The sequence below is a fragment of the Mytilus galloprovincialis genome, chromosome 11 (assembly GCF_965363235.1).
Source record: "Mytilus galloprovincialis chromosome 11, xbMytGall1.hap1.1, whole genome shotgun sequence".
Taxonomy (NCBI): Eukaryota; Metazoa; Mollusca; class Bivalvia; order Mytilida; family Mytilidae; genus Mytilus; species Mytilus galloprovincialis.
The window spans coordinates 28,999,417-29,019,665 of NC_134848.1; the positions used below are offsets into that span (position 1 = coordinate 28,999,417).

Below are 20,249 nucleotides of genomic sequence, written 5' to 3' on the forward strand. Positions count from 1 at the left end.
ATCTATAATTTCTGTTAATTTGTCATAGAAGCAGGGAGTATCAATATTTGGCCCATAAACATTTATCAGAGTAAATCTCTTGTCTTCAATATTAAGATCCAATCCCACCAGATTGCCATCTCCATCTTTTTTAACTTTGTGTATTTTATAGTCAAAATTATTTTTAAACAGTATAGCAACTCCTCTTTTGTTTGAAGCAAATGAATTGAAAACACAATGGCCTTTCCATTGGTTTTTTATCAAAACTTCATCTTGTTCTATAAAATGTGTATCCTGGAGACAATAAATATTTAAATCTTTTGAACTAAGATAATCAAAAATATCGCCCCGTTTTTCCTTCATTTGAAGTCCTTGACAATTATAGGACATTATTTTAATGTTTTTTCCTTCCATCATGAAATTTGTTCTTCAACTGTGAAGTATGATATTTTCAAAAACAAAGGAAAAAATAGTTTATGCGAGACATCAGGAATGATTTCATAATATTTCACTTCTTGAAAAAAAAATTCATATATATGCCAAATACCAGAAATCCATGTTTTGTAATAAATATAATATACATAAAATAAACAAACAAAAAAGAAAAAGAAACACATTTAAAACATATAATATGAAACTAAGATATTTCTGATCTTAAAGTAGATTTACATGTGTTCTAGGGGAGATAACTCTATTTGTTTTCAGATTAAAATTAGGCTAGACAAAGTTTTGTACTGATCTGCATAATAATATGTACTACATCTCAATATTTAAGCACCATTTCTTACAAACTTATAATTAATAATTTAGGTTTAAACATTAAATAATTGTTAAGACAAAAGAGAAGAGATCACACAAGAAGCACCTCAAAACCACAAAATGTCCATTGTTTCTGTGCTTCCTTATCTGATCTGGTCAAGTTTGTCTAATATGTTTATATCACAACACTACAACATGTGAGGTGTCACTTTGCATCTTTGGGTTTAAATAAGCATACACAATTTTTTAATTTACTATAATTGAGATCAAAAACTAAATATTCATTTTTTAAAGCTCACCTTAAAGTATAAATTTCTATCCCTTTTGAGTATTGAAGGTACAAAATGTACATGTTTTATTTCAATCTTAATGTTTATTTTTAAGAAATGTAGAGTCTTAAAGGTATAAAAAAAGCACCCCGCACATCCTCCAATTGTTTATATATACACTTTTTAAGGTGATCTTATAAATTCACACACAACTTTAAGTTATGGTACCGATTTCCTGTTAAAATATAATTTGTTTCTTTAAAATGTATGATGAGTTCCCTTCGCTCGTTTGTTAAGTTCTCTTACGGTTCTTGTACGTAGCAAGATATTTTGTCATCTGGGGACTACATGTCGTTGTACATCAACAAAGAAATAATAAAAATATACATTTAGGATTATTTAAGTCTTCCATTTGATATTTGATTTAGATAATTTGAACGAACTTGTCTTAAGACATTTGCATTTTATGCATCTACACATTAGATTTTTTTCTGCAATTAAATTTATAGGTGTGTAAAGTATGTAACTACCTAATCATTGTGAAAATAACTTTACAATCATCAAGCCAAAATTTAATACTAATTCTTGCATTAGTTGTATCATATAAACACAATTACTTATATCTAAATATCCTCCTATTTTAATTGTACATATATAATAAAAAGCATTTTCATAATTAATCTGAGGATTTCTATATTGATAAACATGACGATGATTTCCCTTCGCTCGTTTGTTAAGTTCTCTTACAGTTCTCGTAGGTAGCAAGATGTTTTGTCATCTGGGGACTATCTATCGAATTTTTAATTACCAATTTAATGTATTGAGAAAATTTTAATTCAGAATAAATGTTTTTGCATCTGTTGACCAGATTTTTTTGTTATCAAGCTGGGGATAAGAATAATAGTTTTAAAAAAAAATACTATTACCCCTATTGGACTTAAATGAATGATTCATGGGTGGAATTTGTGATATAAATAAAGTAACCAAAATATTAAATAGTGATGAAATTGCTTCAATACATATCACACCAAAAACATTTTATGATGATGAGCTCTTTGTTATCGAGCAGCAATGCAAACAAAAGAAATGCAGGAGTAAATCATTGGAGTCAACATGAACATGGCCAATTTAAACAGCAGGCAACTGTCAATTGTTTAAAATTAAGTACGAAAACAGTCAGAATAATAGTTAACATGAAAGCCATCGATAAACCAATTATGCTTGTCATCGAATATCCTTATATGGACATTCGCTTAGCTATTTATGCATCACATTTGGGCGTCCATTGACTTTCTAAATGCAAAATTTATTCAGTGTCAGATTTATTTTCATCAATATTCGTAATATTTTCAGAGGAATGTATGTGAATAGTGATAGAATTGTTACTGTACAGATAGCAGCAAACTATATTATGATCATAAGTTCTTTGTTAGCAGACATTTATAAATCATTGAGATTCAAGAAGTTTACTAATTAATCTAACTGCAGGCAAAAGTCAAGTGTTCTAAATAAAAAAAAAACAGTTACTGATGAACTGTGATGTGTGAATATTTTTGTATCTGACACCCGTTTCCTGTTTGCTTATACATTGCATTTCAAAATGTTGAATGATCTCAAATTTTTCATTACTTTTATTAGTAATGCTGCTGAACAGAATGACTTAATATTTGGTAAGTGGCTACCATGATGAGTTGTGTCTGCCATTTTGGATTAGTTAAAACTTGTAGATATTTCTTGTTTTTAGATACTTTGAATTGTGAATTTTCATATGCTTAGCAAAACAACTGATTTATTCTTGTTTGTATATAGAATGAATCACTGTGTATAAATTAAACTAATGATTTGTTATTTATTAAAGCAGGAAACTCGATCAAAAGTACAGAAATTTTTATATTGATATGATCTAGATATCAATCAAAAACATCTTCTAAAAACATTTTGAAAACATTTTTATGGCACAGTCTCACTTGAAAGAAAACATCACAAAAACATTTTTAATAACATTATTTGATATTCATGATGTTTTTCCAACGTTCAGAATTTTTTTTCTAGAAAAATATATTAGAAAACGTTTAACAATATACATCCAACCATCCATTTTAAGTTTGTTTTTTTGTGATATTTTCATGACATTAGACACATTTTAATAACATTTTAAAGATGTTTTTGTGTTTGCTGGGTTTATACTCCAATCAAATTTTATAGGTCTAACATTTATATTTTCTCTAATAATTGTATTGTATTCTGAAACGGATGCCATGATCAGCATGGATCAGGAAGATACGAAATATAGCCTTTTGTTTATGGTATGGACTACCAAAACCTTTTTATGACTGAATGTTATGGTAAACCCTAACTAAAAAGTTAATGGATGGCCATAACCTTATCAAGATAAATGAAAAATAATTTCTCCCACCCTCAAAATGCACAGTTATGGATATCCATAACTATGAAGGTTATGGGTTACCATAACATTGTTGAGTTATGGCTTGCCATGAATTCCCAGACTGTTGTAGTAGATTACCTTTCCAGGTCTAGGGTGTGTTGATGGTGACCCAGTTTTACGTTTGTTGATCACGCGTTTTCCTTGTTGGCTAAGTGTGGTCTTATGCTTAAAATCCAAAGCACGGAGGCAATTGGTGTATTCTTCAGACCGCCAGGTATGCGGTCGAACGATAAATGATGATTCACGATTTGTTTAGTGTGAAAAGCCTCCTGAATTTTTATGACCTTATTATTGTCCACGAGGATTTTAGCTTTAAAGTATTCAAAAAGTAAAATCACAAAAATACTGAACTTAGAGGAAGATCAATTGGGAAAGTCCATAATCACATGGCAAAATCAAATAACAAAACGCATCAAAAACGAATGGACAAAAACTGTCATATTCCTGACTTGGTACAGGCATTTTCAAATGTAGAAAATGGTGGATTAAACCTGGTTCTATAGCGCTAACCCTCTCACTTTAATGACAGTCTCATCAATTTCCGATATTTTTACATTGATGCGTTAAATAAACAGACACAATAAATATAATAGTCAAAATATGGGTACATCAGTCATCATCGTTTAACAATTTTAAAAGGAACAATTTAACAGAACACAAAAACATCTATCTACGATCATATTTATTGAGTGTCTGACGTCAGCAAATTTTATACGTCACATACATTTGTCGTTCAATGTGCGTAACCCTCTGAATGTATTTTCATTAAAAATGTTGACACATATCAATCATTAGAATTCGCTGAATCTATATATTATTTTTTCTGTTATTTCCATAAACAATTAAGAATGAGTTAAGATAAATATTTTATTTTATTTATATTTTGTAGATGCTCAGTTCATCACAAGACTCCTCATCAATTGTATTGACAGATACTTTCTCATCTATGGCTACACGGACATCAACATCTATGGATACATCAGCTTTGGTTACATCACCTTTATATGTGACATTTACATCTATATCAACATGTGCTCCTTCCCAAATTGTAGACAGACAGGTAAGCACTTCATAAATGTCTGAAAGTATTAATTTTATTTGATACAATTCAACATTCTCATATAATGTTGTGACGAATAACATTTTTAAATGAAACGGAGACTTTGTCCTTGTTTTAAATTGCCATTTCATTAATTTTTTTTCTGTACAACTGTAGATATGTATGTGATGATTCAAGTGCTTTCTTCAGGTACTTTAAGGCAGCTTGAAACTTGTCTCAACCATTTAGGTATAAAATGGACAACACAGACACATCCTAACTGATAAATCGACAGTTACCCGATTAGTTTCCATCCAATTTTCTTAAAGGAAAAAAAAGATTGTGCTAAAATGTAAATAAGTGTTGAAAAAAGGTATACACGTACCTTCGCTACATGTATTTTGAAGGACTATCTTCTCCTTGTTCAGGTATGACAGGCTCTGCTTTTTCAAGCTCCTATTCACTGGCATCATCACCATATATTATTTGGTTTGATACATGTTGTATGTCTTGCCATAGTAGTTGGTTGAAATATGCTGTAACCATTTCATATCTGAAATATTTTTTTGTGATAAAGATCAGATTGTATGGATTTTGGGGTTACCTTCTGCTGCACTGATGATCTGAAAACAAAATATAATTGATTTCGTTGGTTTTTATACGACCGCAAAAATTTTAATTTTTTGGTCGTATATTGCTATCACGTTGGCGGTCGTCGTCGTCGTCGTCCGAATACTTTTAGTTTTCGCACTCTAACTTTGGTAAAAGTGAATAGAAATCAATGAAATTTTAACACAGGGTTTATGACCACACAAGGAAGGTTGGGATTGATTTTGGGAGTTTTGCTCCCAACATTTTAGGAATAAGGGGCCAAAAAGGGCCCAAATAAGCATTTTCTTGGTTTTCGCACTATAACTTTAGTTTAAGTGAATAGAAATCTATGAAATTTTGACACAAGGTTTATGACCACAAAAGGACAGTTGGGATAGATTTTGGGAGGTTTGGTTCCAACAGTTTAGGAATTAAGGGCCAAAAAAGGGCCCAAATAAGCATTATTCTTGGTTTTCGCACAATAACATTAGTATAAGTAAATAGAAATCTATGAAATTTAAACACAAGGTTTATGACCATAAAAGGAAGGTTGGGTTTGATTTTGGGAGTTTTGGTCCCAACAGTTAGGAATAAGGGGCCCAAAGGGTCCAAAATTGAACTTTGTGCGATTTCATCAAAAATTGAATAATTGGGGTTCTTTGATATGCCGAATCTAACTATGTATGTAGATTCTTAATTTTTGGTCCCGTTTTCAAATTTGTCTACATTAAGGTCCAAAGGGTCCAAAATTAAACTTAGTTTGATTTTAACAAAAATTGAATCCTTGGGGTTCTTTGATATGCTGAATTTAAAAATGTACTTAGATTTTTAATTATTGGCCTAGTTTTCAAGTTGGTCCAAATGGGGGTCCAAAATTAAACTTTGTTTGATTTCATAAAAAATTGAATAAATGGGTTCTTTGATATGCCAAATCTAACTGTGTATGTAGATTCTTAATTTTTGGTTCAGTTTTCAAATTGGTCTACATATAGGTCCAAAGGGTCTAAAATTTAACTAAGTTTGATTTTAACAAAAATTAAATTCTTGGGCTTATTTGATATGCTTTATCTAAACATGTACTTTGATTTTTGATTATGGGCCCAGTTTTCAAGTTGGTCCAAATCAGGATTCCATATCAAGTATTGTGCAATAGCAAAATTTTTTCAATTGCACTGTATTGCACAATAGCAAGAAATATCTAATTGCACAATATTGTGCAATAGCAATTAATTTTCAATTGGAGTTATCTTTCTTTGTATAGAATAGTAGTTGATAATATATGTTGGAAATTTGCCAGACATGACTATGATGTCATTTTCTATTTTTATTTGCCAATAACTTTATGTAAATAACTTCATTGGAAATTTGCCAATATAAAATGTTGCTGATGAAGCTTTTTTCCCTTATCTTATCTAAAATGTTTTTAGATAATGTATGTTGGACATTTGCCAGACATGACTATGATGTCATTTTTAACCGGATTTTTGTGACAAAAATGTCGGTTATTGATTTGGGGATGTACGGCGGGCGGGCGGGCGGCAATCAAATAATGTCCGTGCATTAACTCGTGAACCGTTCAACCAAAGCTTTTAAAATTTTAATATGTTATTACTGACAACTATACGAAGGTCAAGTTCAATAATGGCGATTTTGACTTTTACCGTTCAGGAGTTATGGTTCTTGAAAGGCGGCAATCAAATGTTGTCCGTGCATTAACTCATGAATCGTTCAACCAAAGCTTTTAAAATTTTAATATGTTATTACTGACAACTATATGGAGGTCAAGTTAAATAATGGCGATTTTGACTTTTACCGTTCAGGAGTTATGGTTCTTGAAAGATTGAAATATGGAGTTTTCAGTCGTGTCCGTGCGCAGCGGTATTAAGGCACTTTTTGGTAAAAAACTATAAAATTGCATCCATGAACATGATAATTTTATATTAACCGTTTTTACAAGTTTGGCGGTTATTTTTATTTCTGTTAATCAATGTATAATATTAATCAAATCAATAGATCCCATTGAAACCAATTTTAAAATTTCCAAAAGTGAAAGTAGTCACGTGACACCAAGTTCTATAAATATCTTTCATCAATATTAAAAATGCAAAGTGCAGGTGCAAGATGATATCTTTCGATACTATATGAACAACCAATGCAAAGGATTTGAACTATATTTAAAGGAAAATGCTGCCACTTGGCTTATTTTTCGTAACAATAGCCTTTATTTTTCATTTACAATTGAAAATTGTATCAAACAGTACCTAACGGCTTCATCTGAAGTATTTTTACACGCATTGTCAATCTTTAACAGTTAAGTGGCAGCACTTTTCTAATAGTTGAGGCTTTTTTGAATCGGTATATATTTAGAAATATAAGCTCCTATGAGGATAAGCACCTGCACTTTTCAATTTTTGTACAAACATTTTGTTTATTTTTTTCAGATAATTCCAGTAAAACATTCAGATGATAAAGAAGAATCTTGGATGCGGAATTTGTGTACGTTTCCTTTTCCGGCGTTATTAAAAGTTTCATGGGCGGCAAAATTAATTTTTAACAATGTTTTTTAAATTTAATTTAGAGAGCAGAAACTTGAATATAAATGGTTAAGAATATTTGCGGCAGTTCTTATATCAAATAATTATTTTGTAAATTTTACTTGACATATTAATGGAATGTGCAACAATCGAGAAAAGGGGAGACAAGATGAAATAAATATTCCTACATCTTCTTGTCTTTATATATTTTCGATAACTTACCTCAAACAACTTGGTATTCTGCATTAAACATATATATATACATAACCAATGTTACTTCTAGACTCAAATGTAAACAGTACCCAGTTGCTATTTCTCAATCACCCCTGGTTGAAAATGAACCACTACCAGAACTATATTATGAAGATGAAGACTTTCAATCGAAAATCAACTTGGAAAATAATCCATCATCATCAAATGCTTACTATCTAAATATGAAATAAGATTCCATGTGTATACTTGAGATATTTTTTTCATTTATTGAATGCTTTAAAATGGTAATGACAACATCACAATGCAATGAAATTTTCTTTTCGATTTTCATCCCAATTGTCTTTATATATTACAATACCACAGCCATGGGTTGCCACTTGAAACAATGAAACCGTTCTCAAAACTCCTATAGAAAGATGACAGTATACATCTATACCCCATTTCATACAATCAAACACCAATTGGGCATAATGGATCCCATATTTGAACAGAATCAGGTTCCATAGATCAAACACTGGTTAACCACCTTTTTTCTTTATATAACAAGTGCTAAAACCCTTTTACAATTTACATACGAGGCAAGCATTGAAGAAATTGAACATTTGGAATCCTTGTTCGTCCATGCCTACTAAATAATCTGAAGGATAATTCATAATCTTTCCAATTTATAGTTGATGCCACAAAAGATTGTTAACCGCTTTGACCATTTTTGTCTTTTTTTATTCAAACTTACTTGACAAGTTCTCTTTGTGTTTGCAAAAAGAAAAACTAATAACAACCTGATAAATGAACATAAAATTTTATTAAATGAAATTAAGAAAATCAATAAATGACACATTTTACATTTACTGGCAAATAAAAACAATAATATATTACAAGTGAATTAAAACATTAAATAAAATTTGTAAGGGTTCCACGGAACCCAGTGTCTCGCCTATTTTTGCTGTAAATCGCAGGCTCAATAACAATGAGGAAAAAAATCAATTAAAATATTCCTCTTGTTACTATTTTATGATTGTAAGAAAATCTAAGTCCATTTAAAAGTAAATTACAGAAAAAACTGAGTAATCTTTTTACAAACTTTACTTCTGGATACAATCTTATGATCATAAATAAGCTTCTGTCCATGTTTGGTACAAACCCAGGATAGTTTAAGAAAGTTATTAAAATTTTAAAAACTTTAACCACAGAGTGAATGTAATGGTTCCCCGCAGAAAAACTAAGTCCATTTAAAAGTAAAATATTGAAAAAATGGATTTATTTATTTACAAAATTTACTTCTGGATACTATCTTATGATCATAAACAAGCTTCTGTCAAAGTTTGGTACAAACCCAGGGTAGTTTAAGAAAGTCATTAAAATTCTAAAAACTTTAACCACAGAGTGAATGTTTTGTTTCCCCGCAGAATAAACTAAGTCCATTTATAGTAAAATACGGAAAAAATGGAATTTTATTTTTACAAAATTTACTTCTGGATACTATCTTATGATCATAAACAAGCTTCTGTCCAAGTTTGGTACAAACCCAGGATAGTTGGAAAAAGTTATTAAAATTCTAAAAACTTTAACCACAGAGTTAATGTTTTGTTTCCCCGCAGAAATATTTAAGTCCATTTAAAGTAAAATACGGAAAAAATGGAATTTTATTTTTACAAAATTTACTTCTGGATACTATCTTATGATCATAAACGAGCTTCTGTCAAAGTTTGGTAGAAATCCAGTATAGTTTAAAAAAGTTATTAAAATTTCAAAAACTTTAACCACAGAGTGAATATTTGTTGACGCCGCCGACGGAATGTAGAATCGCTTAGTCTCGCTTTTTCGACTTAAGTCAAAGGCTCGACTAAAACAAAATAACAGGAGACCGTCCATGACAGTAAACAGGATTTGTGTCCAGACATTATTTAATATCAAAAGAACCATAATTGATGAATGGTGAAAGTGAAAATCCTCAATATCATGATCTCCATTTTGTCATCAGTAACAATATATCAAAATTTTAAAAACTTTGGTTTAATGGTTCACGAGTAAATGCAACACAACTGGAATAATTTTAATCTTTCAAGAACCATTACTCCTTTCCATATCATCCAGGAAAATTGAAAAGTCTGAGAAACTGTATTGCTCAAGAAAAATAAGCATTGTTAACTGCAAACATCATTTTCAATAAAAATTAAAAGTTTAAACATTGCCTTCACAAGAATGTGTCAGTTCACAGATGCCCCACTCGGATTTTCACAATTTCATGTTCAATGAAACATGAAATTGTTTAAAAAGTCTAATTAAGCATTAAATTAGAAAGATTGTATCATAAGGAACATGTGTACTCAGTTTCAAGTTGATTGGACCTCAGCTTCATCCAAAACTACCTTGACCAAAAACTTGAAGCTGAAGTGGGAAAGATTGCAGACAAATGAACGAACAGTCGCACAGACAAGAAAAAAAAAATGCCCCTCTACTACCTTAGGTGGGGCATAATACAATAATTGAATACTTTATAACATAAATAATACAAATTGCATAAAAATTATAACGTCCAGTATCTGAAAAAATTGACAGACTTTGGAAACTCAATATTTACCAATGAACTAAAAAATTGGGTACCGACAGATGACATCTGACAACCAGATAAATATATCCAGCTGTAGTTGACCTTGCAGCATTTAAATAACTTACCAAACAAGACAAAAATAACATCTATGAATGCACCATTGGTTCATATTGAGTTTGATTAAATATTGGCATAAAAGTGCTACACATTTTTTACAGATTTGTTTAGAAGTTATACAAGTTTCTCATTACTCTACACAAAAAAAATGGCAAGTGTATAGCTAATAAAATGCTTACCTATATAAAATAAGACACACTTTCAATAGTTTACATGTTTAAATATGGAGAAAAAAAATAAAATAGGTTACACTGACTTCAGTGATAATGAAAATACCCAAAAAACTATGATTCTGCAATAATATTAACATAAAATATTAAGAAATTGGAACAGCATTAAGTTTTTTTGGACTTGCCATTATTAACACTTTTTGGTTTAATAAAAAAAATTGTTGAAATTCTTGTGGTTTAACCCAAAAATTAATTCACTATTCTGATCCATTAATATATGTTTTATACAAATTAAACAATTTTTACAATGGTGTTAAATTTTTTAATTCAAATAGATGAAAAAAATTGAAATGGTCCAAAAGCTATGCTAATACATCAGACAGATTTTAAATAATCATTCTATTCCCCTCGAGTGTTTATTTGCCCTTAGGCCAAACATAAAAGTGCATGTTTACCTTCACATGCTGAAAAAAATAGGATAGGTAGGTAGGGATTTTTAAACAAAAAATTTCTACATTGAGACTATGGGAGCAACATTGTGACTTTAACAGTGCTCAATCTAAAATGGCAAAAATAACAAGCCGTCAGGGGATAAAAATTAGGTTAGGGTGGGGTACAGTAATCACAGACTTTTTTAATGGCCTTACCTATAAATTTAAAGCATTCAAAAGGCTCTGGATAAGGTCATGTTCTTTCAACAATCAAAGTTGAACTGAAACATATTGCATTAAAATAGCAATAACTTCATTGTATTTTAAGCTTTGCCAATGTTTATTTTTTTGTCATAATTATTCAATCTTTTACCCAGCTCATTCTGTGAGATTTGATTTAGTTGTTTAGCAAAAAAAAAAAAAAAAAAAACTGACATAGGAAAAGCTTAAAATATATGAACAAATATGAAAATTAACTCAAGTATACACATAACGCAATAATTTCAGAGAAAACATATATACAGTGATAACAGTTGTCATGAAATGAAAAAATGAATTTCTGCAACTTTGGGAAAGTCATCCTTTCAAGAGACACAAAGGACTTGTCATCAATTGAAGCATGGAGAGTAAATAAAGAATGTACAAAACCTCCAAAAATTAGCAACAATTTCAGTTTAAGAGAGCGCTACTCTAATTATGAAGAATACATGGAAAACTTTCCAAAAATGTCTATAAAGTATGACTCCTTCCAAATCAAAATACCTCGCCTGCAAGAATACTTGACCAACAAAAAGTATTGGATTGAAAAAAACAAAAGACATTTCTAGAGTACTTCTCATTAAAAAAATGGATTAGCCTGTCCGGGAAAGAAAGAAAAGAACATTCTTTGGAAAACTGCAATCCCTGCAATTCCATACATGGTCACGTTTCTAAATTACACAAATCTGCACCAGAAAAAACAGTTGCATTGAATGCATTATGTAGCAATGCTACACAAACAATGATTGACATTACCTCCCCAAAAGCAGCTAAAGGGAGTAAAACAAAGGGACTTGACATAGTAAAAAAATTTGTCAAAATGATTCAGCCAGTTGTGGAGACAAAAATGAACATAAAATTCGACCAATCTATTTCCGTTAGCATGTCTCCCAAATCAACACCGCAGGATAGGAAAAAAGAAATTAACAAAAATATCATTGAAAGTCGAAATAAATTTGCTCAATCAATAACTGATAGCGGAAATGATGTATATAGTTTCCTGGCTTCTGGGAAGTCATATAAACAGTATAACAGAGACAGAATGTCTACTTGTTTTGAATCCAAACAAATGGCTAGTGAGCGAACATTCAAGACCACCACAGCAAAAAATCAGCATAAACCTAAAAAACATCATGGGAAATTTGAAAGTTACAACTTTGACAAACAAGAATTTTTGAGGTATATAACTGAAAAACCAAAAGGTTCCCATATCAATTGGACACAGCTGGCTAGACTATTCAAAGTAAAAATAAACGACAAAACTCCACAAAATGGTGGGCAGATATTGCAGGCATATGCCAAATACAACAAGATCGACATTACTTCATTTGCAGGACATCTGAGCATGTACCAAAAACGTGTCAGAAGAGCTAAAAAGATAATTAGTATGAAAACAACCAAAGTAACAATACCAACACCAAGACCTGCAAAAAAACTAAAAGAGGATATAATGAAAAAATTACAGTCAGGGGATATATACATTGGGGAGGAAGTTGCACCTAAAAATATCACTACTACAAAAATCGACAGCAGTGGCGCTCTAGTTGAAGAAAATCAAAATGTTTATGGTCGCAAAATACCACTTGCACATATAAGACAGACTGCTCTTCAGGATCAAATCCAACTTGGAATTTTGAACTATCATTCTGATCAGGATTACGAGAATCTGTCTGATGAAGATGTCCAACAACGCTATACCAGGATCGGTGAAGATCAGCCTGAAATAAAAGAAGAGGCCATCAACAAGCTGAAACAATTAGAAAGAACAAGACATCTTAAAATTTGGCACGATCATAGTGATATATTAAACCACTCCTACATCTGTTTTATGGTATCCTGGCTTTATGATCCAGCTAATTTTTTGACGGACAAGGAATATATACAAAAATATCCGAATAGAAAGCCAATCAACATTCAGTCAGCAGTAGAGAGACCAAAAATTTATTTATTTGGTCAATCAGGTAATTTGACCAAACATGTTACTTTCAGAAAAGTGAAATCAGTCTATAAAAAAATGGGGACTTTCCCAAAAATTTAACCTTCATCAGGAACGCTCAAGTGTTAAAGTTTAATCTCATCTACAACAAAGAGCACCTCAACCAAAAACTTTTACCTTATACTGAATGAACTATATAGTGGAAGCAGCAGATACCAATTTTAGAATTTGGTTTCTGTCAAATGAACTTTTGAATTGAGCATGCTATCTATATATGTAGCTAATTTCACAACTTAAACAGTCTGGGCATAAAATAAAAATTGCCAAAGAAATGTACAATTCCATAGGACTCACAATTAGCTATTTTGGATCTCTCATTAAAACAGCGGTCTAAAGCGTTCTTGGTTTAAAAATTTTAAGATCAATTCAACACACTTCCGATTCATAAATTCAGTTTAGAAAAAAAAGTCTCGTATCAATTTTATTAAAAAATTGAAATCTGCTGTTGTTTTTTCCCCCCATCTTAATAAAACACGCAAGTCGACATTTAAACTCAAAATAAGCACAAATCTGATTCGCTTATTTCTGGACTAATTCAATTTAAGAAGCATTTTCACAAGATTGTTTGAAGCTTCTTAACAATTATATTATAAAACAACAACATCATACTAACCCTGATAAAAAAGGCTCATTCTTCTGGACATGTTTCAATTCTTCTTTCAGGTGCGAGCTAGAAAAAAATGATATTAAAAAAATTATAAATATATGAATATACATGCAGGCCAAAATATCACATATAGTTTAAAATATAGCAGTTAAAAGCAGGGATTTTCAATAATGATTTGCAAATCAAATAATAACAATAAAATTCAACTTCACAGAAAGCTTTAATTAATAGGTTTTCAATTTAGTTTCAATTTTGACATTTCGAAAACTAACTAATGGATATCTGGATTTTGCCACTTTGAAAAAATTAAGGTAGATAAAGTGTCTTCCTCCCTCTAGGATTTGGAAATACCAGAAAACAAGATCTAGATCTTTCAAAGAATGTGGATTTTTTTTTAGGAAAGTAGGTAATTCATGTGTAAGAACTTTCATTCCAATATAGAGAATAACATATTTTATCATATTTATGGTTACATTTTACCAAAAAATGGAAACTCTTGTTTGATTAGTTTTTTCCAACTTTGCCACATAAGGGAAGGGGGGCAACTCAAATGCAAGGGCAGATAATTCCTATTTAGGTACTTTACAATAGAATGTGTTAGAAATTATCCCATTTTATAATGTAGCAAGAAAAACAGGTCGGGTGACCCCATTTTTCTTTTACTTAACTTAAAGCGTTCTAGTTAAGCTTTCTTCTCACATTATTTTTTTTAAAAGCATGATTTAAACTACATTTTGAAAAATTATCAAAAAAAATTATGGAATATAATTTAGACGCCATATCTACCCAATTCCTGTAAACTTTCTTACAATTCCAGGGAAATGTAAATATAACCTCTGCTGTATCCCCTTTCAATCTGTTGACTTCTTTCTAAAATATAAAGCATGCTTACTAAAATATATATTCTTACAAATAAACCATTATTAAGGATGTTATGATTCGGATTTTTGTCTGAATTTTGTAATCTTGGTTGGTTTTTGTCCTCGAGAGTGCGAAAAAAAATATGCCTGGTAACCCCCTCTTTTCTTTCATATAATTAATAATTTCGACGTATACCATTTCCATCATAAAAACTTCTTCCTTTAATTATTAGGTGCATTTTTCCGAAATTAATTTCAACTGCAATTTCAGGAAGTAGTGATATGGAACAAGTAATGTATTTAGAAACCAGAACAAGAGATTTAGAAGTTATCCATTTGTCCATATCTGAAGGTCCTGTGGAAGTATTTGATGTGGTACGTGTTTTCAGTGGCGATGGCCCAGCACGTCAGTTTGAAGCTGGTCAGCAACGTGGTGGCAACTATCCCTGCATTTGTGGTGCAAGAGCTGCTAACCATGGCAATCTCGCTTTCTGTTACCATCTCAAGGTATTGGATTTTGACGACAGAAATAAAATTGCATCATCAGCAAACAGTCTTAGCAAACTGCAGAGAGGAAACATCAATCCTTTTCAGAATCTAAAAAAACAGGAAATTATTGATGAACTTGACAGCAGACACATTAACTTTTCCATTTCCAATAAAGCAGAACTTCAAGAAGAACTTACCTCTCTTTTGCATGGCATAGTTCGGCCTCCAGCACACATGCTTTCACATCCAAAGAAATCTTCCTCAGAGCTTAATATTGGTCAGTATGAGGTCCTTGGATGTGAACCTCTTCACGACATAACCAATCTTGTCCAAAATGTTATCACTGAGCTGCCAAACCACATTAAAGACCCAGTAGTCCAAAAGCAGTTCCAGCATTTTACCGCCACTACAATAGGAAACAAAAACCAATTAAAGGGATCAGATGCTAGAATGTTTGCAGTCAAACTAACAAAATTTGCAACAACTCTGTACATAAATCAGCAATTAGACATCAATATAATGGAGCTTATTAACTCACTGATAGATATTGTCCACATCTGTTATAGTCCATTTGAGTCCAGAACTCCTAAATCCATCCTTAGACTCCATAACCAATGTTTCAAATTTGGAATCATGAGCAGAATTGTTTTTGGAATCCCAACAAAGATGACGACAAGGAAATTCTTTGGAAGCCATTTCCATAGTTTGACCGCCCATGCTTCTGAAACTTACCGCATATTCAATTTGAAGTCTGTTGTTACAGAGCAGGAGGAAAGATGTTTTGGGGATCTTAGAAGAGTGTCTGAAAGTACAACAAACAGACAGGCAGGTCATATTGTTGACAATGCTATAATGCGCATAACAACCCAGCAACAGTTAGTTTACAAACAGAATTCCTTCGCCATCCAGGATTCCTCCATCAGCAAACAAGCTAGACTGCTTCCACCAAGGCCACGTACAATGTTTTCGTCAGAGCTGATTTCCAATCGGTCAGTCTTGTTCACATCTCACCTCAAAAGGATTGCTGACTTTATGATATGTGGCAAGGATGTGTGGTGGATGATGGAAGATGGCAACATTGTCTTTTTTGATGGACCAGATGATCCTCAGTTTCACCGTGAAGGACCAACCCTTCACCATTTCAGGTCATCTTCCCTGAAAAAAGAACAGAGTTTCCTGTTGAACACATGGCAATTAATTTTAGAAATGTTTGAGAAAGGTTCTTTAAAATTACCCTTAAATAAAGTAAAGGTAGTTGATGATGATGGTAAATCCAGATTTATATCTTTCGCATCTAACTCAAATAATAACAGAGCAGAACAAGGTAAAAAAGGGTTCAACACTTCAATACAATTTTCATAAAAGTTGAAAGAAGAATATTGATCAAATTTTTTTTTTGGTTTCGTTTTGAATGTTCTCGCAAATCATGTTATATAAATTATAAATTATTACATTAACTATTGAAATTCTACTACTCCAAATAATTTATTGGTCTAGTTATGATCATCAGTATTTTATTATATTTTATTCATTTACAAAACGAAGATGGTGATGAAATATTGATGAAAAAAAAAAAGAAATAAAAGCTTCACCCATCACCCTAAAAATTCAGATGGTCAGATAGAAAACCATATTTTTTTTGAAGTCAGACTCATAAACAACTTATTTGAAATCGGATTTCATTTTTCTACTGTAGATGATGTCGTAGAAGAAATATCAATTCCAGAAAAGATTGCCACATTAGAAAGATGTGATGAGATTGCCACAACAGAAAGATATCACGAAGAAACTCTCGAGAATGGTAAAAAAATATAAACATCTTGTCAGAACCGTTCCAAGAAAAAAAAATCAATTCAATTTGCATTAATTAACATGTTTAATGTCATGTAACGTTAAAGACTATATATTATAAACATATACCATGTATACCAAATATCAATCAATATCTTCAATCATGGTAAAAAAGGTGTCAAAAAAAATATTGCTTTCTTTAAAATTGTGAAAAACAGATTTACATGACTCACAAATTGACACAATACCGAGTTCCCTTTTGGTTTTTCAGGTAGTGACCAATAGTTGGTTTTTTGTCTTCTCAATAATTATTAACATTTAATAAATTCTGTTTGGAAAAAGATGTACATGAATAACACATTTAAATGTTTCATTTTTCTACTGTAGATGATGTCATAGAAGAAATATATGTGTGTGAAGAGATTGCCACAACAGAAAGATGTAACAACGAAACTGTTGAAAATGGTATGAAAATTTTGAATTTTTAGTCTTTTTGATCCTCAAGTCTAAATTTCAAAGAGCCATTATATGTAGGTTCTGAGAAACACATATATTGTACATAGTTATCTAGATATCGAGATACATTTGAAACATAATACCCATTACTATTGTAGGATGGCATAAATTATTGTTTCTTACCATAATTTTTTGTCTTTCAGATGAAGAAGACAAAGCTGCATCTGATTCAACTACTTTCTATGATATCGCTGAAATTGGTATTACCACTTCAAGAGGCAAAAACAGTGATGATCTAAAAGCTGATCATCATGATGCTGAAAGTAAGTGATCATGGTCAGGCTGGTTCTGTAATGAAATATATGCTATATAACTTAAGGGTTAAGTGAACACTTTAATAATTTCAATTATACCATATAATTATATTTACATAAGAACTATCAAAGTTTTGTTTTGCATGCTTAAATAGAAGAGGTGTAATATTTTCATAAGCGTTATATTTGCTTGTTTTTTAATCTGAATTTTAAAGGGAGGTTACTCTGAAATGGTGCATTTTCCAAAGGAATTCACATGAAATTTTGTCAAAAACTGTAGCTTGTGAAAATGCCCAGTGACCATCAATTGTTTAGTTGCCAAGACACCCATATCACCTTAAGCCCATTTCCGAATATCAGATATAAATCATGGACCTGGTGTCATGATGCATAGAAAACAAATCTCTTAACACTTACCATAATTTTTTTTATTGATTTTCAGAGGGAAAACTTGATGACGATGACAAAGCTGCCTCTGAATCAAAAACATCCTACAGTATAAATGATATACTAGCTGCTCACCAACAAACTGAAAGTGAGTAAACATAATTTAACTAGAGGCTCTAAAGAGCCTGTGTCGCTCACCTTGGTCTATGTGAATATTAAACAAAGGAAGCAGATGGATTCATGACAGAATTGTGTTTTGGTGATGGTGATGTGTTTGTACATCTTACTTTACTGAACATTCTTGCTACTTACAATTATCTCTATCTATAATGAACTTGGCCCAGTAGTTTCAGTGGAAAATGTTAGTTAAAATTTACAAATTTTATGAAAATTGTTAAAAATTGACTACAAAGGACAATAACTCCTTAGGGGTCAATTGACCATTTCCGTCATGTTGACTTATTTGTAAATCTTACTTTGCTTAACATTATTGATGTTTACAGTTTATCTCTATCTATAATAATATTCAAGATAATAACCAAAAACAGCAAAATGTCCTTAAAATTACCAATTCAGGGGCAGCAACCCAACAACGGGTTGTCCAATTCATCTCAAAATTTCAGGGCAGATAGATCTTGAACTGATAAACAATTTTACCATTGTCAGATCTGCTCTAAATACTTTGGTTTTTGAGTGATGAGCCAAAAACTGCATTTTACCCCTATGTTCTATTTTTAGCCATGGCGGCCATCTTGGTTGGTTGGCCAGGTCACCGGACACAATTTTTTAACAAGATACCCCAATGATGATTGTGGTCAAGTTTGGTTTAATTTGGCCCAGTAGTTTCAAAGGAGAAGATTTTTGTAAAAGATGACTAAGATTTACGAAAAATGGTTAAAAATTGACTATTAAGGGCAATAACTCCTAAAGGGGTCAACAGACCATTTTGGTCCTGTTGACTTATTTGTAGATCTGACTTTACTGAACATTTTTACTGTTTACAGTTTATCTCTATCTATGATAATATTCAAGATAATAACCAAAAACAGCAAAATTTCCTTAAAATTATCAATTCAGGGGCAGCAACCTATCAACGGGTTGTCTGATTCATCTCAAAATTTCAGGGCAGATAGATCTTGACCTAATTAACAATTTTACCCCATGTCAGATTTGCTCTAAATGCTTTGGTTTTTGAGTTATAAGCCAAAAACTGCATTTTACCCCTATGTTCTATTTTTAGCCATGGCGGCCATCTTGGTTGGTTGGCCGGGTCACCGGACACAATTTTTAAACTAGATACCCTAATAATGATTGTGGCCAAGTTTGGTAAAAATTGGCCCAGTAGTTTCAGAGGAGAAGATTTTTGTAAAAGCTAACGACGGACGACGACGACGACGACGACGGACGCCGGACGCCAAGTGATGAGAAAAGCTCACTTGGCCCTTCGGGCCAGGTGAGCTAAAAATGAAATACATTTTTTTAAATCAAAAGTTTTAGGGAAGTTGTGGAGTTTTTCACTTATTTTCAGGAGTGTAGACAATGCTTTACCATAATGTGTTCCACCTTGGAAAGGCATATACAAATTTAATCATCATCAATTTCAATACAAAAACTAGGCCAGGGATTGAACCTGGGACCTACTCAATACAACAGTTGAGTTGCTCTACTATCTGAGCTACCTAGTTAGCACTATTTGTTATTTCCTAATAATCATCTTAAAATTAATTATACTTTATTTTGTTCAATAGGAACAGCAACTAATTTAAATGACTTGACCAGTAGGATATGCCCCTCTAGTAACATTTAACATGGTCAGATAATCGAGAAAAAAGTTTTTGATAATATATCATTTTTTTCTCTACAATTCAATCAATCTGCTAAAAAAATACCAACAGCCTGGAAATTTGCAAAATCTGTTCATTTGATTTTTTTGAAGACAGCATAATGATCAAAATAAAACTAGATAAAATATACATACCAAATTCCTCACTC

General features: G+C 31.5%; 1 protein-coding gene across 1 annotated transcript in view; it reads left to right on the top strand.

The window, feature by feature from the left end:
* The first annotated feature begins 6,984 nt into the window (after window positions 1-6,984).
* LOC143052104 (uncharacterized) overlaps window positions 6,985-20,249 on the top strand; it is a 44,833-nt gene continuing 31,568 nt past the window's right edge. Inside the window, exons 1-5 of the mRNA XM_076225065.1 lie at window positions 6,985-7,579; window positions 17,006-17,110; window positions 17,488-17,565; window positions 17,760-17,879; window positions 18,313-18,405. Coding sequence (XP_076081180.1) covers window positions 7,465-7,579; window positions 17,006-17,110; window positions 17,488-17,565; window positions 17,760-17,879; window positions 18,313-18,405 — 511 coding nt within the window. The 5' untranslated portion in view covers window positions 6,985-7,464. The remainder of the gene's footprint in view (window positions 7,580-17,005; window positions 17,111-17,487; window positions 17,566-17,759; window positions 17,880-18,312; window positions 18,406-20,249) is intronic.